Genomic DNA, 27,792 nt, shown 5'->3' on the forward strand with positions numbered 1-27,792 from the left:
ATGCACCTTGGGACCATAATAATATTAAGTGAAATAAATCATACATGCAAGCTTAAGTATCACATGGTTTGTCTTTTATGAGAAACCCAAAATATAAACAAAGAGCAAAATAAAGATAGATAATAGAAAATAGGGAGATGGAGGCAAAAGGGAAAGGGACCAAGGGATGGAGGGAAAGATGATGGAGGGGAGGGAGAGGCAAGAAAAAAGAATTAAAATTTATTGTGTACATGTACCAACTCCCCATGAGAAGTATAATCATTATATACTGCAAACATGTACCAGTAAAAATAAAAATAAAAAAACTGCACAGATCATATTTTAAAAACATCAAAGAACATTAGAGAATTGAATTTGAAGATTTTTACTGTCTGGACAGTTACGAGGCCTCTGGACCTTGTAAAATTTTATATTGCTCTTGTACTTTTTAATTTTTAAGAAACTTTTGTTAGTACATGTTTGCAGTACGTAATGAATGTATTCACTGTGGGGAGTCTTTACATGTACATATGCATCTTAATTCTTTTTACTTCCCTTTGCCCTCCCCTCTCACCCTCCTCCCTGCACATCTCTGGTTGCATTTTGCGTTCATAGGAATAATTAAGTGGGCAGTTAAATACACATTTTAATCCACGTGGTCTTTTTGAAGAAAAATTGCTGGTGTCTCCCTGCCTCCTGCACACGTATTTTCCTTTGTGCTTCTCCTGTGCACAGGTGGCTGCTGGAGGGGACGTGAGTGTGGTCACAGGTCATCAGCAGGAGCCCGCTGGTTCTAGTCTTTCTTTCTCAGGGCTGCCGTCAAGCTCCGTATTTCAGGATGATTTAGGGTGAGAATATATAGTATGCTTGATACGTCATCTATTTTTCATGAATTAGATTTTCCTGACAGTTGTATCTTCTTTTCCATGTTTTTGCCACCTACACACAGGTGAAATAATAGACGATGTGCTTTGTAATACACAACCTAGGTGCTTTTAACTATTGAATGATTAACTATTGAATAATGCAATAGATTTAGCTAATCAAAGATAGACAGACATATGTGCAGATGGACAGATATTCTCTGTTTTTCTGAAAACAAGACCCACCTGGAAAATTCATGTAACGTGATTTTAGAAATCACATCAGGCTCATTTGCAGGGAATGTCTCTTCTAAAATCATGCTAGAATTAGTTTTCCAGGTAAGTCTTATTTTGGAGGAGATAGATAGGCAGGCAGGCTTACCACTACCCCTTCCCACGTTGTAAACTCTGATTTGGGGGACAGCATTTTAGCCATAATATCATCACCCTTTGTGACATGGAGCAAGTCAGACATATCTTTGAAAATTTTCCAGCATTGTCTACTCATTTTATGTATCATCTTTTTGCTTGAAAAATAGTTCACTTTATTAGATAACAACACTGAATAAAAAGAGCACTGAAAAATAGGAAGGAGGAGGGCACATTTAGAATGTGTAAATAATTTGATGCATATTTATATGACTTGTAATTGACTCTTCTCTGAGATTTGAGACTACTGATATTTACCACTTCTCTATTACGGTCCCTTGAATTTAACCTTCTCATTTTAAATAAACCGAAAAAAGAATTAGCTTCTCTGTGCCATGAAAACATGCCATGAGCATGTTAGTTTAAAGCAACTGTAAATGAGTCATAGAATTAGGGCATTAAATAGAATTTCATTAGATTATGTAAATTTCAAATATTGTGCATAGCATGAACTGACAATTTAAGTGTCCTCAACTACCCTCAACATGCTCCCTGTCAATAACACAGAGAACTATGCTAGCTTTTTGTAGATGTCAGAAGAATGATGGAGTCATATGTATATATAAACATACTGAAATATATAAATATATAATGAAAATATAAATGTACTGTTTTAATTTCAGAACTCTTTTTTTCCTTCCTTTTCTGTAGACCTCAATGTAAGTCCATTACACTAGACCGGGGACCAGATGGTTTGGGGTTCAGTATAGTAGGAGGGTACGGCAGCCCTCATGGAGACCTACCCATTTATGTTAAAACAGTGTTTGCAAAGGTAAGACTGCAAATTCTAACCATTCTCTTCCTACTAAATAGTCATTAACCATGATCAGCAGCTGGCATATTAGTTTGTGGCCTGAGGTAATGCCAAATGGTTAACAGTTGATAATTTTTTTTTGTAAACTCCCTACAGGACCAGGTCATTAAATATTTTTTGTCTAATTTGAAATTTAGTTGTATTTAAAGGAAAATAGGCTCAAAATAGAACTCCATAGACACTTTCAATAATATTCATAAATTAATAAACTTCTGTTAGTAAAACGTATTTTTTCTTTTGAAAACAAATTGCATGATTGTCTTTTGAAAATAAATATGCTTTTAAAATAAATATGCTGTAAAGCACTAACATTTCATTTTCTTTGCATTTTGTTGTGAAATGTAAAACTCATACAGAGAAGCGTATAAAATGTATATGCACATTAACTCATAGGGCATTTATTTTAGAAGTTTAATTTAATTGAGTAAAACAAAAACTACCATAGATAAACCTGAAGAGTATCTCACAGCCCTGTTCATCACATCAGCTATTTATAATCAAAGACTTGATACTTTTAAAAAAGAAAAGCATTTGTATATAGTTATATAGTAATGACATTTAGACTAAGAAAGATACTGAAACATTGATGAAACTATTAAAACAAAATGATCTTATGATTGCTATTATGTTGTTAATATACATTTTCAGAAGTACAAGATTAAAATTTCCTGCAGGAGAAAATCTAGAATCTCAAAATTTTACAGTGGAAAGGAGCAAAATTTATGGCAAGTCTGTTTAAAGGTTTGATGCAGAGACTTTACATTAGTGCCATCATCCTTTAATTTTTGAAGGTTTCATTCTATTAATTTGGAAAATACTGCTATTTTTAAGCAATTTTAAGTGCTGTACCTACAGTAAGCTAACTGTAAGGTTAATTTATGACATTTAAAAAATAGTATGTTCAAAAATATAAGTGGCATTTGCCAGTGAATAAAGGATCTTGAAGTCCTGTTCCTCAGCCCAGGAACACTTTATTTAAGGCATGCTAGTTAAAACATATTTTAAGAATTTCATCATTATGGATTCCTCATTAACTTTGCCATATTTTTAATCTTATATTTAATTGCATAATTGCCTTCTATAAGTATGCCTTAAGACAGGGTTCTTTTTGAAACAGCAATGTCTATATTTAATCCTAATCAGTTAGGCATAGTAATATGAAGACTCCATCTACCCTTTGGAAGTAAGAATCAAGGCAGCTTAACTAGCCCTTTCCAAAGCCTAGAATTATCTGTGTGTGTGCGCGCACGTGCGTGTGTTGCAGTTCTGGGTGTAGGATCCAGCACTGCATGCATGCTGGCAAGCATCAGCCCCAGCAGTGGGTTTTTAAATCAGTAGACCTTCACGTGGGCTTTATGCTTCTGCAGACCTTTGGGATTTGTAGACCTCATGCCCTTGGCCTGGGAAACTGCTTTTGTTCCTTTTTAATCTTTAGTCTTATTTACAGGATGTAAAATCCTGGATTCTATGAAATCATTCCTACTAGGCAAATTTCCATATATTCTTGATTAATTTGAGTCTCAACCAACTGCTGTGCTGAACAGCCAAAAAACCATCGAACTAATCTATTGACTGCTAGCTTTTTTCTGAAATTGAAATCTTAGTGCTAAAACTATTTAGGAAAAAGGCCTCTTTTGTATATGTTCGCCATTGCTTATGGCTGTGGAGTACCTATGGAGCACTAGAGCAATGTGTGCGTGTACATGCAGAGCAATTTATGTTCTTGTTTAGACCTTTTGTCTGTGGTATAGTTGTGAGACTGCATTCTTTGAGAAGTAAACAAGCCCTTATAATTACAGGGAGCAGCAGCAGAAGATGGGCGCCTAAAAAGGGGTGATCAGATCATTGCTGTCAACGGACAGAGCCTGGAAGGGGTAACCCACGAAGAAGCTGTTGCTACCCTTAAGCGAACAAAGGGCACTGTCACTTTGATGGTTCTATCCTGAATTGGCAGCCAGCGCTGAACCAACTCAACCCCCTGCTTCCTTTGTGTACTATTAGGAAAATGGGATGATCTTAAACGTGACTTTTCCTGTCCTGTGTTCTTAAAAATCATAGTGGAAAAACAATACTTAAGTTTGTTTTTCTCATATGGGAATGTTTTTCTTACTGACAACCTAATAGCATTTTTCCTCGTCTTTTGCATTTTGTGAAGCTAAACATGCAGAGAAACATTTTACAGATAAATCCAGTTTTTCTTTTGAGGATACATAAGGTTTTGTAGTCACATGAACAAAAATTATTAAAGAGAAAGGAAATCTTGTTAAAGGAGAAAGAAAAGTCATTCTAAATCTAACCATGAAAAATAGTTTCAGTAAATTAGGGCGAAAAATAAAAATGCACAAAAAGGAAAAAAATCTTATGGAGTTTTATAAAAATCCCTCAATTTGGCAGTTTATCTCCTGACCCCACACCAGACTTAAAAAATATTGAAAATCTTAATAAATACTCTCAGTATTTTAATATTTTGAATATTATATAAAATTGCATCTCACTACCTCTAGTATACACACATATTTTTCCTGCTAAAATTGTTTTCTATGATTAAGTAAATAGCACATATACAAAACAGTGTTCTAGGTATTGTAAAATCATACCTAATGCACATTCTCAGTGTTCATTTCTGACCTCTTATAAAATATTTTCATGTTGCTATAGTAAAATGATGATACTACCCCATTTTGACAGTAGTTTTCCTTTAAGCAACCAAGCTAACCATGGGGGAACATACTTTCCAAGAATCTTTTAATGTTGGTTTTCACAATTGGTGCAACACTGAAAATGTCTTAGTGCACTGTGCATTAGGTTTACTATTAATCTTAATGACAAAGGAAAAAGCAATATGTCAGTAATTATTTTGGTTCTATGCCATTAGTAAATTGGTACAGAAATTAAGGGGATTAACATGACTTCAGCTCATTGCTTTATATTAATGTCTTATAATACAATAGTTTAAGACTAAAGGAAACAGATGGAATTGTTTATTGAGACAACTGGTGAGGAATTATCGTGTTCATTCCCATTTTAGGCGTGAAACTCCTACATTAGAATATATAAAATCACTTTAAATATCTATATTTGTAACAGAAGTAGTGTACAGTTTTTTATTGCAGCATTTTTGTGTAAATGCAGAATTAAAGTGAATAAGTAAGATTTGTTGTTGGGTAGCTCCTTTTAGAAATGGCTTGCCAAATAGTTGCCAGGTCCTTCTTGTCTCGAACATAAAATTGAACAAGACAAGCGAAAATGGTGACAAAGTTTATTTGAAAAGTGAAGGTAGAGGGTGAGGAAGAAACTGACTCTGCAGAGTGAACTTGGGCCAAACAAAAGAGCAGAAAAGTTAAAAGCAAAACTAAAAGTACACCCTGGGGGACACAGGGTGGGTTATTGGGAAGAGGCAAGCGAGCTCTTCATGGCGTCTGTGTCCTTTTCTGCAGTCTGTCCGTATCTCAGGAACCTGGAAGAACTTTACTTAGGAGGTCCTAAGAGGTGGTGCTGTGTTGATTCTGGGATCCCACCCTACCTTCCTTCCCAGCCAGTCTAAGCCATGCCCTGTCTCCTATCCCAGGTTCAGTGGTACACAAACAGAAATGAAAGCTTTTTTGTTTTTCTGCTAGGGGAAAAAACTTTATTGTTCAACACTCACTATTTAAAATTTTTTTCTCATGTCTAACTATAAATATACTATCCATGCATGCAATTAGAAAAAAACTGGACATCATTAGGAAAAGTTCAGTGTTTTTTACCTTGACAGTATTTTCTAACACTAAAAGTTCATAGATTCCTTGTAGAGTGGAGGAAGATGACATTATGAGAAGACAGGCAACCTCCCTATGTATATTTTTCTAGGATCCTCTTAATGTAGTGATATCAATAGTTTTTCTTAGGTTAGTAAAGAGCTGAAGTATATTCAGATAGAAACAATCATGATGAAATTTATTCTAATAAACATGAAAAGTCAAATTTGAACACTGAGCCAAGAATTTGGGAACATTTGTCCAACTAGTTCTGTCCCAAATTAACCAATGAGAATATACATTCCCTCTGACTCATCTCAAGTGTCAAATAATAGGTTATTTGATCAGTAAGCTTGTATTCTAAAATGTAAGAAAGTACTTCTTATATAAGAATACAAGAATTCTGTGACTATAGCTTAAAATGAATGGAAAAATGTGTATTGCAACAATTCAGGAGGTATTTAAGCCATCATGTAAATTGAGGTGTTCAGTGTAAGAAAATTCACTTGACTATCCCCGTGACATCCATTTTCTTAGCTGTCACCTCCTGGTCCTCTTATGCTGGAATGTTTTCACAGTAAGCTCCTGGAAACCAAACCAATCACATTTGGAAGTTTGAACAGGTAAAGGTTTTTATACTGGTAGATACTATGTATCAATATTGGATGGGAGAAAGTCAACTGATCACATTTAAGTTTGAGTAAATATGTGGGAGTACCACCAAAGAAAACAGTTTCTTGGGTGTCTGTCCTAGCTTAAATAGTGCCTCCTCAGATCCATGTCCACCTGGTACCTCAGAATGTGACCTTTGGAGATATCTTTGCAGATACAATAAAAGTGGTACTAGCTTAGGGATTTCCTTTTAAGAAGGCTGTATGCAGACGTGGAGACCATATGAAGGCCATGTGATGAGGGAAGCATAAAAAACAAGCTGAGGACTTAGGGCTGCCAGAAACTGTGGAAGCAAGGATTTTTCCTAGACACTTTAGAGGAAGCTTGGCCTTGTTGATGCCCATATTTCAAACTTCTGCCCTCCAGGGCTAGGAGAGAATATATTTCTATTGCTTCATGCCACCAGTTTGTGCTACTTTGTTACAGATGCTGGGAAACTAATCCTAAACTGTATCATGAGTTACTGTCCTTGTCCTGGCTAAGAAGAGATAATTGCTATTTACCAAGTCAAAGCACATGAAAGAAAAGGGAAAGAAAGGAAGAAGGAAAGGAGAGACTTTGAAAGGAAAAAACTATAGATTCATCAGCATTGGAGAGAAGAATGGCTTATGTTTCCTGTATTATTTTCTGGAAATGTAAGAGCTTTCAGTGTAAAGGAAAAAATGCTTGAGCAGAGAGTTTAAATAGACTTTAACATTGACTGGTGTTAATGATATGTACAACCCAAATGGATCAATATAGTTGTTTTTTGTATTGAATCAATCTGGAGCGTATCACAGATACTCCAGAAACTCAATACTCCAGAAAGATAATAATAGCAATAATAAAATGTTTCTTTTTAGCCTGACTGATTCATAGCAACAAAGGTAGAAAGGATGCCTAAAAAGTCAGCAGAATCCGTACATCAGAACAGTGATGGAGTTTACAGAAAAAGATTAAGTATCATGAAGGTGAAGACAAGGAAGGGAGATTTTATTCATCTTAAAAATCTCGACAAAGGAGATCTTGCTGGACATGAGGAAGCAGATGAGTTCTTTCCTGCTCTGAGGCACCGGGTACTGAGTCTTCTTAGGACAGGGCACCCACTTCCTGAATGCCTGCTGGGCAGTGATTGTGCATTCCCCTTCAGATCTCAGAGTGAACAGAGAAGATGAAAGGATTCCTGCAGGGAGACGAGAGTAAATACGCTTTTTTAAAGTGTGGGGGTGTAAAAAATATCACCTTCTTTCAGCAGCCCTGGTGTGTTGTTTCATGTCCATGACACACATTCTGAAATGCATTTGATTTGTGCAAAGATGTTCCTCAACTTTGTCTACTAGGAATGAGTGTTTAATTTTGTCCCCTGCAAAAGTGAGCTGTCCATAAAGCAGAATTGTCTTGTGTTACCTATTGGCACCAAGAGTATTTCTGAATAAAACAGTATGAAAACTAGGGAAAAAGATATTTTTAAAGTGATTTTTATATGTTCTTAAAATGATTTTTGCAGCTTTATTTCTTTCAAAATACAAGTATTCTGTATTGTCCATTTAAATGTAAGCCATAAGAAAAAAATATTTTATTTGTCTAAGCAGTTGTTAAGTACTAAAAGTTCTGTAGTAGGCCCTAAGAAAAATTGTGTGAGAAGAAGGTGAGCCTATGGTAACAATCTCAGAACAGTCCCACTGAAGATCTTTCTTGAAGTTTTTGAGAGTATGACACCATCCAAAGATTGGCTTTATCACAAGCTTCACCTTGTTCTTTTAACGTTGAACATTTTGTGAGAAAATTGCCTTTTGTGAACACATCATGATCTTTTTCCTTCCCCTGCCCTCCTCCACCTGATGTGCATCTGTTCAGAAACAAGAGTTATCCTCAGAAAACACTGTTTTCTAAAAATTACGATTTTTTTAATGAGTCTACCTTGAAATACTGAGCATTCAAGTTTCATTCCTCTAAATTTAACCTAAAATACTTTATTGCATTCCATGAAACTTGCAGATTTACTTTGATCGGGAAATAGCTATATGTAAACTATTAACACCATGTACAGAATAAAATACCAAGAAATTGTTGGAATCATATTTGTATTATCCTAGAAGACAGGGAGTAATATAAATTTAATATTTTCTGTAAATAGTTTTTATTTTTGTGCAATTATGTCTTTTTCCTCCAAAGTTGGATGCAAATCAACTTGTACTAAACTTTCCAAAATTTCTACCTTTTTGGTTACAACCTTCATGTTTCCCATCTTCTTGTAACTGCAGTATTAATTATTAAATATTTTTCTTCAAATATTTTTAACACAGATGATCTTAAATTGTATCTCACTTGTATGGAAAACCAGTATTATTTGCAATGAATACAAAATAACTATGAGAAAAAGCATAAGCTCAAAAATTCTACTAAGATAGTGTTGTCTATCAGTGGTCGTAACTTGAGGCCTGGTCTCTGGTAGAAGGGGATAATTAGAAATGTTAGCATGGTGTCAGCAACTTCATGAGGCTTTCCTGAGCTGAGAAGAACAGAAGTTGTTTACTTTTTCCAGTGTCTGCTGATGCCTTGCCAGGGCCAACAGACGTGATGATCGTGTGATGCGCTCCCTCTCTGGAAAAGTCATTATACCAAAATGAGAGTTGGGTTTGCAGGACTCCTTTTCTTAAAATATGAAAAATTTCCAGTTAATTCTTGTTCTTAAATGTATACTTAACAACAGAAATTGTTTAAGAATTTGCTCATAATATAAGGATTTTACCAATGTCAGAATTATGTTGCTATGTCCAGCGTTTTACTTTTGGCAATTTAAGTTTGAAATAAAGGACAAATGACATAAATTAATGGAGTAAATTAATGTTGTGGTAATATTAAATAAAGCTAATGCCTCTTGCACCTGCAGGGCTGTACAGATGGCAGGCATACCAAATTATGCCCCCTGCTGCCTTTAAGTGTACTGATAAAATCTCTCAACTGAGTATAAAATATGTTTGTTCACTGGCTCCATAAAAGTTTGAGCAAGGCAACCTCAGTACACAAAAAGCCTTGCATTCTTCTTTTTTAAAGGAAAAAATATATAAATCTATAAATTAAATGAAGTAATTAAATATTTTTCTGGGTTTTTAAAATAAATCATATTACGAACATACTCTTTGTTCTTTCTGTAAATATTATATGCCTGTCAGTCTCAGAAAAAGGTTATCCTCAAAGATGTAAGGAAGTGTTTAGTTTTATTTTCACCCACTACACATCTATTTAAAAATTTATTTACTAGGAGAGCCCAAAGGAAGTTGATTTGATTTCACTAAGTATTAAGTGGACTGGTCAATTATTATTCAGGTATTTATGAACTTACTCAATTCTTTAAGAAACAACTTTTCTAGAAAATATATTGCCTTAATTGTGTAAAGAGTATGTTTTACTACAAAATACTGGGCTTTTAAAAATTTACTGAGTTCTCTCCATTTAAGAATAAATTCCTATGAACTTCATTTTGCTGCAGTTGAATACCTATGCAGTTAAATGCATATCCAACCACTTCTTGTGGCTTCAGAGTGACTTTTAAATTCTTTTTATAATACTTGTTGTATATAACTTAATTACCTACATATTTGTTATGTACATTTTTTAAATAAAGGAAAAAGTTTTTGCTTGGGATCTTATATGTCCCACAAAGGTAATGTGTTAGAGGCTTGGTAGCTACCCTGTAGACTGCTATTGGGAGGGTGTAGAACTTTGAGAAGGTGGAGTCTAATGGGGGAAAGTTACATTATTGAGGGCGTGACCTGGAAGGGGATATTGCCCTGGCTTCTCTCTTTCTCTTTCTGGTGATCAGTTTCCTCTGGTACACAGTTCTGCCATGATTTACTCCCTCAACTCAGGCCCAAAAGCAACACAAGCCACAGGACTGTAACCTCTGAAACCTTGAGCCACAATAAATCATTTCTTTTCATAAGCTCATTATCTCCAGTATCTCACATTGATGGAATGCTAACACAAGTGAACTATGATTCCTTTTCAGATATAGTTTCTATCAAAATAGGTCAGCTGTCAGATATATTGAAAAAAGATGTTGGCTCCCTTTTAAGAACAAGTGTTTCATTGTTAAAAAGAATGTAATTTCAACTTTTGCTTAATCTTAAGAGTTAAATAAATTGTACAATTAACATTTGTAATAGCTGTTAATATTTGGATAACGAACCCCACTTATTCACATTTGTAGGTATAGAATTATCTTCAGTAGTTTTTATAAAGCTTTTCCTTTTGGTACTTTACAGGTATTCATTTAATGCAGTTATCAATATTTCATACCCTAGTTTGCCTTTCTTGTGTTTATATATAATGTAAATCCTACCTGATATGTATCTAATACTAAAGAAACTAGTTTTCTCTCAAATGTGTAAAGAGCACAGGCCTCTGGACCCCAAGGCCTTGGTTCATACCTTGGTTTGGCTCCCAACAATATAGCTGAGTTCTCTTGAGTTTCTGCCTCCTTTGCCTGTAGAGTAGGAACAATAATATCTTCCTTACATTGCTGTTCATATTAGGTGAGACCAAGTGTTTGCACATGATAAGCACTGATAAAAGAAATATTGTTACTATTATAAGAGTCAATGTAAATTAAAGTATAGTATGTATAGTGGAATTATGGAAATCATCTGAAATAGAGTGTTATCATTACTATTAATCTGTATCAGCTTTCAAGATAAACTTCAAACTGTCCTAATACCCTTATTCTAGAGATTTTTCATAATTTTTATTACAAAAGAACGCTAAAACAAAAATAGTTTCAGAAGAATTAAGAATTGCAGAGTCCCCTTGGTTGGTGAAATAAACGTACCACTCTAATAATTTAAATAAGAATTATTCTAGATAAGAGTTACTTAAACCTAGTAAGATGTTTTATTAATTGAAGCCCAGTCCTCTAGTAAACTGAATATTTATTTTTAAAGTGAATAGGAAATTTCCCAGTATCCATCATTCATATCCTTCCTCCCTAGTCTTCTGTGTTCAATTAAGTATATTTTATTTTTATCCCTTTTCTAGGTACAATCTATTATAAAGGAGAAAAATAAATGAAATCGGCTTAGTAGACTAAATAGTCTTCTAGATGGAAGTTGGTGAGATCAGACTATCTGCAGAATGCTCTTCTTTCATATTAGATACAGTTTTTCAAATGGGTTTGGTTTTTTTTTCTTTTTTCATTTTTTTTTGTTTTTGTAGATTTTCATGCTCGTGGTTGATGGTAAATGAGCTGGACAAATTAGTGATTAAGTTTTTTTAATCTTTGAGTCAATAGGAACTTTGCTTCTTCGAGAGATTTCTGCCAAGCAGTGATCACATTTGACTCTAAAAGTTTACCAGTTCATGCTGCATGGGAGTTAGGTAAGGGTTGGGAGAACAAAAGCTTCTATTTGGGATACTGCCGCACACATTTTTGGGGGTATGAGAGTGGTGCCCCTCTGAACTGGGAAGCCATCACCAAATAGATGTAAGCCTAATTTCTGAGTTTGCACATTGGCTTGGTTAGGTTATAAAAGTCACAGTCCTCACTTTCTGGTAAAATGACTTACACATATTTGTAAATCATACATTTCCAATATCAAACAGCAGTGAAGACCCAAGAATAACTTTTATACCTAGAATTGAGGTCTCAAGGAATGTATGTGTGTAGCTTCATATGTAGGAGAATCATTTACAGATAGATGTGTTCATGGGAAGCTGCAGTGGAAGGTTGTGGAGTATGAAATTCTTTGTTTTACTATGATACATAGACCAAATTTGGTTTGTGTGATAAACTTCCCATAATTTTGTTATTTAGGGGTCTTATTTATCTTCAACTTTCAAGTGAAAAAAACAGAAAAATTACTGGAAGTACCTTAGCTTTGGATAATACGATTTCTGAGTTCTAGAAAGGATAGAAATTTAAATTGGTGAAGAAGTTAAATGAAAAAACTTTGAATGAGACTGGGAGAAATGTTCCAAATTGAAATAGGAGTCAAAAATATTTTATCTTCCTATAAGGGTTTTAAAAGTCAAAATATATGTATGTTTTAAGAACATTACATAAGTGTTGATCATTGTTATTATGGGTAAAGTCAACTACATGTATGGCTATTTGATTAAAAATTACCAAATTGAGGCCCTGTATATTCTGATACTTTTGTTATGTAACTTTAACAATGAAACGTTTTAATGATGCAATACTTTATCAATTAATTACATATATTTCAATTTACTACAAATTTGAGATGATATATAGTTTTTTTACTTTGCAGAAGTAAAACCAAAACTTGTGAGACTAGTGGTCCTGTGAAATAAAAGTACTTGGACAAATTCTGTAACTACCAGCATTATGGTAGGTAGCAGTTGAAAATCTGTCTGCTGGACCTAAGAGCCAAAATAATTTTTACAACAATAATTTAGGGAGAAAAACATAAATTCCTTATACTGAACTTACATTAATGTGAAGGTTTAAATATTAAGTATCCCCCCGCAAAGATTCAGGTGTTCAGAGCTTGATCACTAATGCAACAATGTTCAGAGACAGGGCCTAAGAGGCCAGTTTATCAAGTGAATTAACCCACTGATGGGATCATAATTTCATGACATAACTGGCAACAGCAGGATGGAAATGGGAGGTGAGTCCTAGTTGGAGAGAACAGATCATGGGAGGAAAACCTTGGGGATGATATCTGGTCCTTGGCCCCTTTCTCTCCTTGCTTCATCACTCCCACCCACCCCCGTGCCCTTCTGCCATGATGTTTCTACTTTGCCACAGGCCTAAGAGCAATGGAGCCAACTAACCATGGACTGTAACTTCTGAAGCTGTGAGCCAAAATAAATCTTTGCTCATGTAAATTGATTTTCTCAGGTACAGTAGTAACTCAGTTCATGAATGCTTTTGTTTGTGAACAATTTGGGTTGCAAACAGAAGCATTTGGCAAAATTTTGTTTTTGTTTGCAAGCTCTGCACTGGGTGGCAAACAAAACTGGCCATCTTTCCCACACAAACACAAACATGGCCATCTTTTCCAGAATCATGGAACAAATTAAGTTCTTGAACACAATGAGAAAAAAGTTGACTAAAACAACTGACTGTTGATAAGAGGGCCAGGACAGAAAGAAGGTCCTTAAGGAGAAATACTTATTGCTTCTGGATTGATAGAGTTTGCTGATCCAGGGAGTTTATTTATAAGTATGATGAACTGGCATCTGTGGTCAGCTGTCTATAGTCTGAGCCACAATTTCAGCATACTTTCAGGAATGTGGGAGAGTCTCACTGGTTGGCCGGTAGCTACTGACTGCCTACAGTTATCAGTCCTCTTTCCTGCCCTTTGGTCTTTGTAATTAAATTTAGGGCATCACAGAATTTTTCTTTTATCACAATTATATTCCATTTTAAAATCATAATAAATTGGTTAAAAAAAAGCCTTCACCCACAGATGGCATAACTTTTCTATCATTTTTTTTTTTTTGGTACCAGGGATCAAACTCAGGACCTTGTGCTTGCAAGGCAGGCGCCGAAACCACTAAGCTAAATCCCTGGCCCACTTTTCCATTATTTTTATCATCATTGTATCTTAGATATACCATTTCATAACATGTTTGCATTATGTTGCCTATGAACTCTGTGATTATACAGCAACAATTGCTCAGAAATTGAGTGGGTTAGTCACGGAGGGAAGGAAAGAGGGAAGAAGAAGAAAAGGTTGGTTTAGAGTAAGGAGGAAGATCATTAGCTTCCAGTCTAATAAGATTTCGTAACTGTGTGTGAAAGTGAAACATTGACTTCCTCAGTCAATGGACAGGGTTAATTCTAATTTTTAGGTGAAAGGCAGAATTTATAAAATTTCATGTAAATTGCTAGTAGCTTAATAAATGTTTGCTAAATTATGTATATGAATTAAAGATTATAAATAAATGATAGAATCATTTTGGGACAGACTTAGAAATAAAAGGGAGAAGCAACCAATGATAATGTAAATGTGAACCAACATTAGTTTGCTTGCCTCTTGTCCTCTCCAAACTTTTTTTTAACTTTTGAGTTTGTGAAAATGGAGTCTCAGAGAATGGTAAGTTATGGGTATTTTTCACACACTAATGCAGCAGAAAAAAATATTGGATAAGGTGTGTGGCTGTCCGAAAGCAACTGCTGCTTGTTTCTGCAAACATTGCTAGAACCAGGTCGAATGGCTTTCATGTGAATTCAACCTTTCTGAGATGTGAATTCTTAAATCAACTAGAACTCCTTCTGGTGAAATATACATATTACCAACTCACTTTACAAATTGAGTGTAGCATCTACTGGACAAACAAAAAATCATCATAGAAATTAACTTTCAGACATTCTTTATCACCTTTACTTTTACATTGGGTAAGAAGGATAATCAGAATTACTTAATCCAATGGTACCATTTAGTACCATGTGAGGAAATTAGTATTTCTTTGTCCTTTAGTGTATGAACCATCTGGAGTCCCTTGAGAAGCATCAGGACAGATGGCATGAGATGCAGAAGTGAAGTCAAGCCATTCCAGATGATATTAGTTTTCTGGATTAAATTATTAAATTGGCCTGATCTCAGGAATATTTCTCCAGTGTAGATTTGGCTTGAAGTTTTTCAGTCTATTTCCTCACACTTTGTCCCAAAGAGGCTGTATCCTTTTCCCCCTTTTTATTATTTTCCAAACATTATTGCATATACTGATCTCCATGTTTAAAAATTTACCTTTTTCTGATGTGATCTTTTCCTCAACATGTCCTTGGTTTAGTCATCTGTTAAGGCCTTCCCCTAATCTTTATTCACATAACTTTGTAATATGTGTTTAAATGCTTCTTCTGGAAACTGCCTATAATATAATGAACACTCAGAACATAGTAGCTAGTATTAATCAGAGTTTTTTTTTTAATAAAATCTTTTCTCTGACACAGCATTTTTCAAATGTTATGTATGCTTGGATACTTATTAAAAATAAAAAATCTTCCTTGATCAAAAAATAAAATGTTGGAACATTGGTTAAACATAGTTAAAAAGATTTATTTTGACAGATTTATTGAAATGTCAAAGATAACAATATATTACAAATCTTCACTGAGAGAACACCATTTTCCAAACCTATTTGAAGAAAAGTGTCTGAAGAAACTAAAGTTCTGGGGAATGCATTTTTGGGATACACAACTCTATTGAACCAAACTTTAATTTGATAGAGTTATTTAGCCATTCTGTTCCTCACCAGATTTACACCTGCAGGAATGAATCTGCACCACTTTTTACTCCCATTAAAAATACAACATGGGCAGACAGAGGAACTCACCCCTGTGCAGTGTTCACTTCCTGCTGATTCTGTGTCCAGGATTCCATGTACTGGTGGCATCTGCCCACCAACTCAAAGCCTTCTGTGTGTCTTGTTCCCCTTGGCACCTGGCAATACAAGCACCAACCAACCAAACAGTCTGATCATGAATGAGGGCAGTGCTCAAAAGGGAAGTTAAATCCTTAAGAGTCAGCAGCTCAGGGAGAAATAACAGACCTGGCCAGCAGTGCTAACCTCTCCAAAAGCCCACTATTTTAAACTATGAAAGTAGTATAGGATTTTGCCCCAAGAATGACTTCTTCATGGAAGGCTAGAGTTGGAGAAGAAACCAACACCTACCATATTGCCAGAGAGTGTTTAATCAAAATTCATTGTGGGAAGAGGTTAAGATTGAGCCACAGAACAAACTCCACTTCAGTGTTTCTAATGATACCTTCCCACAGTGACTGGATGAGACACAACATAGGAGACAGCCAGGGAGGGGATGCAGGCTAGACATAGACTCCCTGAAAAGTATAAACTCAGACTGGGAAGGAAACAGGCTCTACCATCCAAAGTGAGAAACTAGACCTAGCAAATGTGCCTTTCAGAGCCCGGATCTGAAAATGTTGGCATTAAGTCCAACAGTCAGGTTGAAGTGGCCTATGTCTAGAAGAGACCAGAGGGCTGATTGTTTTTCTCATCTACCGGTGTGAGCAAAGATATACCTTGGCTTGAATAGTCATACTCTGAGGTGTATAGAGAGAGGGGCCCCTGAGGCAGGGAGGGTACCTCACAAACCCACAGGCCATAACCCTATGTGGAGAAAATCATGACTTGCTGGATTCCAAAACTACAAATCCTGAGAAGAAACTACTCATTCAAAAATACAGCAAGGTGGTTCTGCCACCTGCCTTGCAAGCACAAGGTCCTGAGTTCAATCCCTGGTACCAAAAAAAAAAAAAAAAAAAGCAAGTTCTGTTTAATTAATTCCATTTTATTTTTCTCTTTAATTTTCCTTCATTGGTTTTTTTGGAGGTTGAGGTTCAGTCTCTTCTTTTTTCCTTTCTCCTTTTATGTTTTTGTTTCATTTTTTTCCTTTATTTTGGTCTTTTTTATTTTCTTTTTTTCTGTTACTGTTATCTAATACTATTAAATTCCTTTTGCTTCTCAATAGGCACTCATATCTCTTTTCTCTCCTCCTCATCTTCTATTGATTAATATTTCAAATTTTACTTTTCTCATTCTCCAGTTTCCCACTCCTTATATCTTTACTAGTACAACTATTAAGGTTTATAAATCTTTAGATACTAGATTAACTTGATACTATTACTGTTGAATACTGTTCCATTGTTATTGGAGGTAAAATTGTTCCATTTAATAGGTATACACTGTAGGTCAATCTTTGGTTTGTCTTAGTTTTTATACTGTAATTATAGATCTCTTTTCTATTGTTATAAATGGTTCATTATTGGTTCACAGACTATGTCAATATCCAGTTTGTCTTTGATTCTATTACTGTCACTGATTTTATTACTATAGCCAAAGTGACATAGTTGTTGCTATTAATTGGTTTTCTCTATATGCCAACATTGGGATTATCTTTGCATCATTAACTATACTGTAGGCCATTCCCTGAGAACTGGGTACTGGGCCAAATACAGTGTTGCCTCCCCTCTCAAATAAACAGGAGTAGTTAGATTCTGGGACAAAGTTAAGGGCCTATAGTTAGGCACACCCAGAGGACAATACTGAAAAACAAACATTAACTAAAAGGTCTTCATACTACCAACAAAGCCTTCTATTATAACCAACCCTCAGGCCTCAGCACAAAAAGCAAATAAACTAAAATTAGAAAATGTGAGAAGACATGGCAACAAAATGTCTCCCAAAACTCCCAGCTCTCCCAAAGCTAATCCACAGGGCATTTATGGGTAAGAAATCAAAAGCCAACAGCCAAATTATTTGAAAGGATAAAAGAGATTAAAGAAAAAGATCAATAAGATGCTCAAGGAGCACAAAGAAGATATAACTAAACAAATCAGTGAGTCTACAGAAGACACTAATAAAAAGCTAGCTGAGCTAAACAAAGTGACAGAAAACATGAATGCCCAGGATTAGAGTCCATAAAAAGGAACCAAAAGAAATTCAGGAGATTAAAAATACTATTTAGATAAGAGCAGTAGAAGTGACCAATGTGAAAACAGAGTGCCAGAACTAGAAGATTGGGCTACTGTTCGTGACCAATTAATGACAGATACCTTAAAAACAACAACAACAAAAAACCTCATGAAAAATGGATTCAATAGCTGCTAGGTGACACAAAAAAGACAATTCTAGGGCAAATTCAAATTAGTGAAAAATCAGAAGACAGCACAAATGGCATAGAAAATGTGTATACAATATGGATAATGAATTTCACATACAGATAAGGCAAATAGAATCCAAACTAGCCATGATAGAAAAGACACATCATACTCAAACTCTCAGAAGTTCAAGACAAGAGCAGAATCATGGACTGGGGATTTAGCTCAGTGGTTCTGCCGCCTGCCTCACAAGCACAAGGTCCTGAGTTCAATCCCTGGTAACAAAAAAACAAACAAACAAAAAACCAGAATCATAAAAACTATTAGAGAAAAGCATCAAATTGCTTATCTAGGAATACACATTGGAATTTACTGCTCACTTCTCAGCACACAAATTAAAGGTTAGGAGAGCTTGGAGTAAAATGCTTCAACCCTTAAAATAAAACAGATTCCAACCCAGACTGATATATCCTGGAAAACTGTCTTTCATAATTGATGAAGAAATATGACATTTTTATGATATATAGCACTTGTACAAATTCATGACCATCAAACTAGCACTTCAAAAATTTCTCCAAGATATCCTAGAGACAATAAAACTAACAATGCCAAAGTGTGCAATAGAATACACCAGGTAGGATGGGCAGTTAAGTAGAAGGAAGAGAAAGGAAATTAGCAACAGGAAAATAATATAATACCAAGAATAAATGAATACTTTTCAGTAATAACTCTATGTGAATGGTCTCAATTCCACAATCAAAATATACAGATTGACAAAATGGACAAGGAAACAACATCAAACAGGATGGTGTATGCAACAAACACAACTGATACAAAAAGAAATTCATACAATAAAAATCAAAGGAAAGAAAGCAGTATTCCATACAGTGGGAACCCAGAAACAAGCAGAAGTACTTATCCGACAAAGTGGACTTGAAACCAAAACTGACAAGAAGAAGCAAATTCACTACATATTGATTAAGGGAAAAATTCCAACAGGGAGGAATAATATTTATAAACATAAATGCACAACAGTGTTCATAAAATAAACACTACACATAAAAGATCAGATAAACATCAATACAATTATAATTGGGACCATAGTACTCCACTCTCACAAATAGATCAACTGGACCAAAAATTTTACAAAGAAATAATAGAGCTGAACCAAACCTTCAAACAAATTGACTTAATAGATACATACTGAGTGTTCCATCCAACAAAAGAAGAATACACATTCTTCTCAGCAGCATATGGAACTTTCTCCAAAATAGAACACATACTAGCCAATAAAGAATGGTTAAGTAAATGTAAAGAACCAAAATTATACCATGCATATTAGCAGATCATAGTACAATGAAACTAGAATTCAATGGCAAAAAACCCCACAGAAATTATGCAAACACATGGAAATTAAACAATATATTCTCATATGATCAATGAGTCAGATAAAATCAAGAAAGAAATAAGATACTTCCTAGAATTAAATGAAAATGCCAGTGCATCATACCAGACACAATGAAAACTGTCCTAAGAGGGAAGTTTATACCTGTGAATACCCTATATCAGAAAAACAGAGTGAGCCCAAACAACTAATCAGGCACCTCAAGGTCCTAGAAAAACAAGAACAATCCAAATCCAAAGCTACTACAAGGAAGGAAATTATAAAGATTGGAGCAGAAATCAATGAAAAAAAATCTGTTATCAATCTTACCCCCCAAAAAGCAAAAGACTCAAATCAATGCAATTAGAAATGAGCATAGTAAAATCACAATGTTCCACACTGCTAAAACTCAGAAGATTAGCAACTACTGCACAAAGCTACACACCAATAAATTGGAGAATAGAGAAATAATACACTTGTAAATACATATGAATTACCAAAACTGAGCCAAGAAGGTATAAAAATCCTAGGTAATCCAATAATAGGCAATGAAATTGAAGCACTAACTGGAAAAAAAAACCCTACCAGCTAAGGAAAAACAAAGGTTCTGATGGATCCATTGCTGAATTCTACAAGAACTTCAGAGAATTAGATCTTCTCTAATACTCTCAAAAATACTCCTCCAACTTTTTAGCAAAATCAAAAGGGAAGGAGTACACCGAAAGTCATTCCTAGAAGCAAGAATTACCATGATTCGAAAACTAGACAAGGATCCGATATAAAAAAAAAAGAGAACTACAAAGCTACTGTGATTAAAAACAGCATGGTACTGGCAAAGAAACAGACCTGAGGATCAGTGGAACAGATTAAAAGATATGCAGGATCAACTCCATACATACTCAGCCACCTCATCTTTGATGAAGGAGCCAAGCACCCTCACTGGAAGAAAGGTAGCCTATTTAATAAATGGTGCTGGAAAAATTGGGTTTCAGTTTGGCAAAATTAAAACTAGACAATATCTCTCACCATGCAGTAAACTAAAATCAAAATGGAGCAAAGATCTAAATATTAAAACAGAAACACTAAACTGGCTAGAAGAGAAGTTAGGTAGAATCCTTGGAAACTTTGGTGTAGGAAAAGATTTCATGAACAAATCCTCAGTTGCCGGGGTACTAGCACAAAGAATCAACAACTGGGATCTCATTATTAAAAAAATCTTCTGCACAGCAAAAGAAACCACCAACAGTGTGAAGAGACAACCCACAATATGGGAAAAAATTTTTACCTGCTGCTCCTCAGACAAAAGTCTACTATCAAGAATCTATAAGGAACTTAAAAAAAATTCAGACCTCCCAAATTTAAAGACCCAGTCCAAAATGGGCATCTGAAATGAACAGACACTTCTCAGGCAAAAAAGTAGAAACAGAAATAAACATTTGAAAAAATGTTCAACATCATTGGCCATCTGAGAAATGCAAATGAAAACACTGAGATTCTACCTCACTCCAGAAAGAATAGCTGCTATCAAGAAATCAACCATTAACAAATGCTGGAGCGGTGTGGGGAAAGAGCAACCCTTCTCCACTGTTGGTGGGAGTGTAGACTGGTGAAACCACTGTGGAAATCAGTATGGAGAAACCTCAAAAAGCTAGGATTAGAGGTTCCATTTGACTTCTAATTCCTTCTATTCCCCTGCTGGATATCTTCCCCAAAGAATTAAAAGAATCATAACACAGCTATATATGTGCACCCATATTTATAGCGGCACAGTTTGTAATAGCTAAAACTTGGAAACAGCCAAATTACCTCAACTGGAGACTGGATAAAGAAGATGTGGGCTTTCATATATATATATACACATATATTAGTACTACTCAGCCGTAAAGAAGAAGAAACTAGAGAAATTTAGAGCTAAATGAATGTACATTAAGGCCATACTCTTAAGTGAAATAAACAGGACACACATGTGTAAATACCAAATAGTTTCTCTGTGTGAGAAACTAAAAGTGTAAGTAAGGATTAAAATGTAAAATAGATAATGTGAAATAGGAAGAAAAGGTCCAAAGGGGAACGGTAAGTAGGAGGGGTAGGGGAAAGGAAAGAAAAGAAAGGAAAGGAATAAATATGAGAAAAGGAAAAAACAGAAACAAAGTCTTTGTAAATAGGAAAGGGTGGAGGAGTTGAAGGGAGGGCAGGGGAATGGGGAAAAAAAATAAGAACCAAGATATATCATGTACACATACAAATTCCCAATGATGAATGTCATCATATTGTATACCTAAAATGTACCAATAAACTTAATGAATAAAAATGAGAGAACTAGGCCTGGGGATTTACCTCAGTGATTCGCCGCCTGCCTCAAAAGCACAAGGACCTGAGTTCAATCCCTAGTACCAAAAAAAAAAAAAAAAAAAAAAAGAGAGAGAGAGAACTACAGGAAAATCTCTTTAAAAAACAAAAATCCTAAACAGATACTGGCAAACAAAATGCAACAAACCATCAAAATCATACACTGTAACCAAGTAGGCATCATTCCAGGGATGCAAGGACAGTTCAACACACAATAATCAATAAATGTAATACATTATATTAATGATATAGGGAGAAGAGATGTAACTCCCAAACCTACTAGATATCCAAAACCTGAGTTTATGTTCTCTAAATTCGAAGAATGAATTCTAGAAACAACGGAGGTTAAGAATAGAAAAAATGTATTGAGAGAAAGAAAGCTTCGGTCTAAAAGAGACAGAAGGGGGAAAGTGGGTTGCCCACCCACCCCTCTTTTCAAAGATGGTTTAATCATCAAAGCCATGTAGTGAGGCACCTATAAGGTGGGACAAAACTATAAGACCCAATGGAAATTTACAAGGTGGGCACGAGGTGGGACAAAACCATGACCAACCAATAAGATTATAAATACAGTCACCCAAGTAATATTGATTAAATGGGGATCCAATGGGGAAACAAGTCACAAAGGAACTGAACAAGGATTTTCGGTGCAAAGGGGTGGGTCAGGGATCTTTCTTGGAAGATCTTGTCCCCTACCCAGGTGATTGATACCTATTTAGAATATCAGTCACTGCTATTCATCCTTAGGGGAAGCTCCTGGATGTGATAGTTTCTCTCCTTTTACAACACTGGCCTTCAGTGAATTTGTCTTGATTGTCCTCCAGGTTGACTCCTCCTGGGCTGGCCCTGTCTAACTGCCTACAAGTTATCTAATTAACTTACCTATCTGCAATATTAACAGAAGCAAAGACAGAAATCACATGATCATCTCAATAGATGGAGAACACCCTTTGACAATACACAACATCCAATCATCATAAAAACCCTGAAGAAAATATGTATAAAAGGGTAATATAGCAATCTGACAAAAGCCACTTAGGACATACCCACTGTTAACATCATATTAAATGGGCAAAAACTGAAAACTTTCCCTTTAAAATCAGAAACAAGACAAGGACACTGTCACCACTCCTGTTCAATATAGTACCTGACACATTAGCCAGAGAACTCAGGCAAGATAAAGAAACAAAAGGCATATGTTTAGGAAAGGAAGAAGTCAAATTATCATTACTTACAGATAACATGATCCTATACTTAGAATACCTCAAAAATTCCACTAAAAGTCTCCTAGGATTAATAAAAATTTCAGCAATGTAGCAAGATACAAAATCCACACCAAAATTAAATAGCATCTCTGCATAATAATGAACTCATTGAGAAAGAAATTAGGAAAACAACATTCACCATACCACCAAAAAAATTTAAATACTTAGGAATTAACCTAGTTAATTGTGAAAGACCTAAACAGGACTCTATAAAAGGAGAACAAAGACAACATCAGAAAATACAAAGATATCCCCTGTTCCTGGATAGGAAGAACCAATTTGGTCAAAATTGCTATACTTCCAAAACTGATATATGCACTTAATGCAAGCCCAATCAAAATACCAACACTTTTCCTCATAGAACTAGACAAAACAATTCAAAATTCATATAGAAGTAGAGAAAAGCCAAAATAGCAAAATAAATCCTGGGTAACACGAGCAAAGAGGAGGCATGACAATCCCAGATTTCAAGTAATATTAAAAATCTGGAGTTATAAAATGTAGCAGGGTATTGGCATAAAAACAGATGTGATCAATGGAACAAAATAAATGATACAAAAACAACCTTAGGTACATTTAGCTATTTGTTCTTTGACAAAGGGGCCAAAAAAATACTGAAGGAAAGATAGCTTCTTTAGTAAATTGTGCTGGGAAAATTGGCTATCTACATTCAGCAGATTGAATCTAGAGCCATATATCTTACCATGCATTAAACTAAAATAAAAATGAATCAAAGATATGTTAAAACAGAAACATTGAATTTGTTGGAATATAAAATAGGTAAATTTCCTGAAGATATAGGCATAGGCAAGGTCTTTCTGAAGAGAACCTCAGTGGCATAAGAAATAGAACCTCAGTGGCAAACTCAACAAATTGAATATCAAAATAAAATGCTTCTGTACAGCAAAGAAAATAACTAAATAAAAAGACAACTTACAGTATGAGAAAAAAATTGCCCACTATTCCTCAGAGGACTAATACCTAGAATATATAAAGAACTCAAAAAATTAAACCACCCAAAATAAAAGATCCAGTGGGCAACTGAAATGAAGAGACACTTTTCAGAAGAATTACATGACCAATAAATACATGAAAAATGTTCAACACCCCTAGCCATTAGAGAGATTCAAATTTAAAAAAAAACCTGAGATTATATCTTACTCCAGAAAGAATATCTATCATCATCAAGAAATCAATAACAAATGCTGGCAAAGGCCATGAAGAAAAAGATCCTTTCTACATTGTTGGTGGGAATGTAAACTATTACAACCTCTATGGAAATCATAATGGAGAGTCCTCAAAAAAGTAAAACTAGAAATTCCATTTGACTCAGCTATTCCCCTTCTCAGTATCTTCCTGAAAAACTTAAAGACATTGTTTTACAGTAGTACATGCATACCCATATTTATAACAACACAATTCATAAGTATTGGAAGTGGCCTATATATATATCCATCAACAGATGAATGGATAAAGAAAATGTGGCATTTATATTACAATGAAGTACTACTCTGCCATAAAGGATAATCTTGAGTCATTTGTAAGAAAATGGTTGCACTTTTAGAACATAATGTTAAGTGAAATGAATCAGACACACAAGCTTAATTATTGCATGGTTTCTCTTACAAGAAAAACCCAAATATAAATAAGCAAAATCAAAGATAATAGGAAGCAGAGAGATCTTTTGCCAAAAGGATGAGGAACAAGAGTCAGAAGTAGGGCCAGAGATGTAGCTCAGTGGAGCTGGGCTTGCCTGGCAAGCACAAGGTCCTGAGTTTGATCCCTGGTACTGGAAAAGAAAAAGAGAGAGACAAAGGGAGGTGGAGGGAAAGGAGGGGGAGGAGAGCGGGATGGAAAAATAATTAAAATGTGTTATATACATAAACTAACCTCCCCCAGTGAGTATAATTAATAGTGTACTACAAGCATATACTAATTTTAAAAAGAGAAAAATGAAAAGGAAAAAAACCCAATATAAATTGCATAGCAGGATACATATATCCCGAATTAGAGCTGAAAGCAAGGATGGACTTTATTTCTTTGGAGGAATTAACCAAGTTTTGTATCCTGCATAGTTATGTGTAACTTCCGACCTCCAGTAAGCATGGAACTGAAGAGGGAAATATTGGGTCAAATTTTGGCATACTCACTAAATTACAACTTCATAATTTAGTTGATATTGGAAGGTTAGGGTGTAGAGTGTAAGCCATTCCTAAGGTGGCTAGTCTTACTTGGAAAAATCTGTTCATGGGTATGTTTTTATATTGCACATATCTATCATCTCTCTAGCATTTTAATTTGACCAAAACATTGATCATACACAGTGGGCAAAAAATGCTATAATTTCAAACTAAAGAACTAAATAATTGGCCTGGAAATTCTTGACTTTCAATAATATTAAAAATTTCAAATTAGGAAAGAATTAAATCTAACTCATTTTATAGCTGAACCATCTTCAAAGTTGCCAATAATACCTTGTAAAACTGGAACTAAAGCTCAGATTTTCTGACAATGAGTAATTCTTAATTTAACACATGCACTTGGAAGTAATGTTTTAAAAATACTTCAATACTTAAATAATTTATAATATTACTTTACTGTATTAGCATAATTGAATGAAATTAGCCAAGCATTAAATTCATACATGTGAAGCTGGAGTAAAGGAGATGAATGAATAATAGCTCATGATTATCATTAATTTATTGAGCTGCACTTTCAAAAATTCAGACATTAAATCATTTTGAGTTCTTAGTCAATATACACAAAAGTCCAGCAGGAAGCTACCTAAAAGATCTTTTAGCTTCCACTCTTTCTTTGACAGAGAAGAAACCTGGAGATTAAGAGCTTGCTTAGCAAGTATCAAGTCAAAGATTCTTAAATCTGTGATTTGGAACTGATTTAAACTTTCTGCTCTGCCCATAGCCACTCCAGGCAAATTCACATATCAGTTTATCATCATTCCACCTACTAAGTTTTGGGACAGCTACATAGAAACAAGACTAAACAAAAATGATATTTTAATTACTCTTGTGTTTACTATTGATGCAATAGCATAAACTTGATTAAATGTCTGTATTTGTAGGATGATTGCAGTGTAAGATTACAAGACAGAGCTATTTTGTTATAATTTAATGCTTTGTGGAGCTTAGAGAGCATGAATGCATTTTATAGTCATTTGGAGCATATGTGAGTATAAAGAAAACTTAATAAATGGAAGTATATTTAGATAAATTTAGCTTGATGATGAACATCATTAACATGTTTTCATTTTTTAAAATGTAAGTCGCACTTAATGGGAAAATTTAGAAGGAAAAAAAATTAAGGATTTGCATATAACGTTTAGAGGCACATTAAATGAGTATAGCAGATGTTGTAGCCTTATACCCTCATTAAAATGTGTGGCTTGCCCAGGACTAATAGCCATGCGGGCTCAAAGAGCCAGTGCTTTTTCCTGAATATAGTGCAGCTCTGAAAACTCTCAACCTTCCTGATCTTTTAGGATGTAAAAAGGGAAGTTAGATAATTATCAGAAACACAAGCTACTTGAGGAAATGTGTATAGAGTTATGAAACTCTGCTTTTAAATTTTGGTTTTGTTTTCTATTTTGGAAAAAAAATCCAAGAATACCTTCATATTGCTGATTCTGTTTGGTGTTTTTCCTCTATGATCTGGATAAATAAATAAACTCCCAATTATGATAGATAAGGTAAAATGTGGCTGTTCCTATACTCCTGGTAAAGTTGTCATTTGGTGAGACTTTCCCCTTTAGTTGAAATTCTCCAAGGGAGAAACAAAACAAAACAAAACAAAACAAAACAAAACAAAACAAAACAAAAGAAACAAACAACAAATCCAGGAGCAAATAGCCCACAAATCAACAAAACAGGTAAAGTTTTGCGGAGTCTGATCGCTAGAGGGCAGTAGAGTCCATGCTACTTATACTTTGGTTCCTTCCCCGCACCCTGACCCTGACCTGTGCCCTGCCCCGCCTTCTCTTCCTGTGAGTGACCAAGTGGACTCTCCCGGAAGCGGGTGCTTCTCATTTCTAAGGAATCAGAGCATTACATTTTCTCGGAAGCTTGTACAAAAGTAGAAAGTAAAACCCCTTCCCAGACCTGAAGGTGTGATGATGTTCTTTTCGTTTCTGTGACACTTAGCTCTTTTTGTTAAGGTGAATGCTTCCGGAAAAAAGAAGGGAGTGGCCACAGGTTTCCAGCGTCCCTGAAAAAAGCCAGCGTCCTTCACTGAGGCAGGTCTCCTGGGAGGCCTCATTTTCGAAAACCCAGTTTCAGGTGAGACTATAAAAGGGGCAAGGCCAAGCTGTTTATTCCAAACAAAAAATTGTACGTGAAAAACAAAATAATATCCAAATGAAGTATTAATACATGTTTGGCTTTTTACTAACATTGCTATTTGTTTGTCGTCACTGGGATTTGGAAGAAAAAGTGGCCTTTTAATACTTTTTTGCTTCCTTTTTCTTTCTGTCCCTTAAAAAGCTTTCACTTCTGGTAAAATAAAGATTTGGTGGAAATTGTTCTCTGAATATACTTTGTGAGTGCTTATTTTGTGTTTGATTCGTAAAGTAAGGTTATAATGTCATATTTCACTGACTTTTTCCGAGACTCCTCCTCCTCCAGCTATTGGTGATTGTCATTGCCACCTTCAATATCTTATGCATAAATATTCCACCAACAGTTTTTTAATAAAAAGTAAATTTAGTCTATATCTTT

General features: G+C 35.0%; 1 protein-coding gene and 1 long non-coding RNA gene across 44 annotated transcripts in view; both read left to right on the forward strand.

The window, feature by feature from the left end:
* Nucleotides 1–5,238, forward strand: part of Mpdz (multiple PDZ domain crumbs cell polarity complex component) — a 159,349-nt gene extending 154,111 nt beyond the window's left edge. For 33 of the 34 annotated variants that reach the window (XR_015440073.1, XM_087183939.1, XM_021252850.2 and 30 more), the window contains 3 exons: nt 715–827; nt 1,923–2,043; nt 3,885–5,238. Coding sequence is in view for 32 of the 34 variants with exons in the window: in XM_087183939.1 (XP_087040065.1) it covers nt 715–827; nt 1,923–2,043; nt 3,885–4,031 (381 nt within the window). In the remaining 2 variants the exon portion in view is untranslated. The remainder of the gene's footprint in view (nt 1–714; nt 828–1,922; nt 2,044–3,884) is intronic. The other variant, XR_015440072.1, reaches the window with a different exon arrangement.
* A 21,817-nt stretch (nt 5,239–27,055) lies between these two features.
* The window catches only part of LOC101706542 (uncharacterized), a 40,980-nt gene continuing 40,243 nt past the window's right edge, over nt 27,056–27,792 (forward strand). For all 10 annotated transcript variants that reach the window (XR_204908.3, XR_015440078.1, XR_015440079.1 and 7 more), the window contains exon 1: nt 27,056–27,354. This is a non-coding gene — a long non-coding RNA (uncharacterized LOC101706542). The remainder of the gene's footprint in view (nt 27,355–27,792) is intronic.

The sequence above is a fragment of the Heterocephalus glaber genome, unplaced genomic scaffold (assembly GCF_053883595.1).
Source record: "Heterocephalus glaber isolate CG9 unplaced genomic scaffold, H.glaber_assembly_v1.0 deba00001481, whole genome shotgun sequence".
Classification (NCBI taxonomy): Eukaryota; Metazoa; Chordata; class Mammalia; order Rodentia; family Bathyergidae; genus Heterocephalus; species Heterocephalus glaber.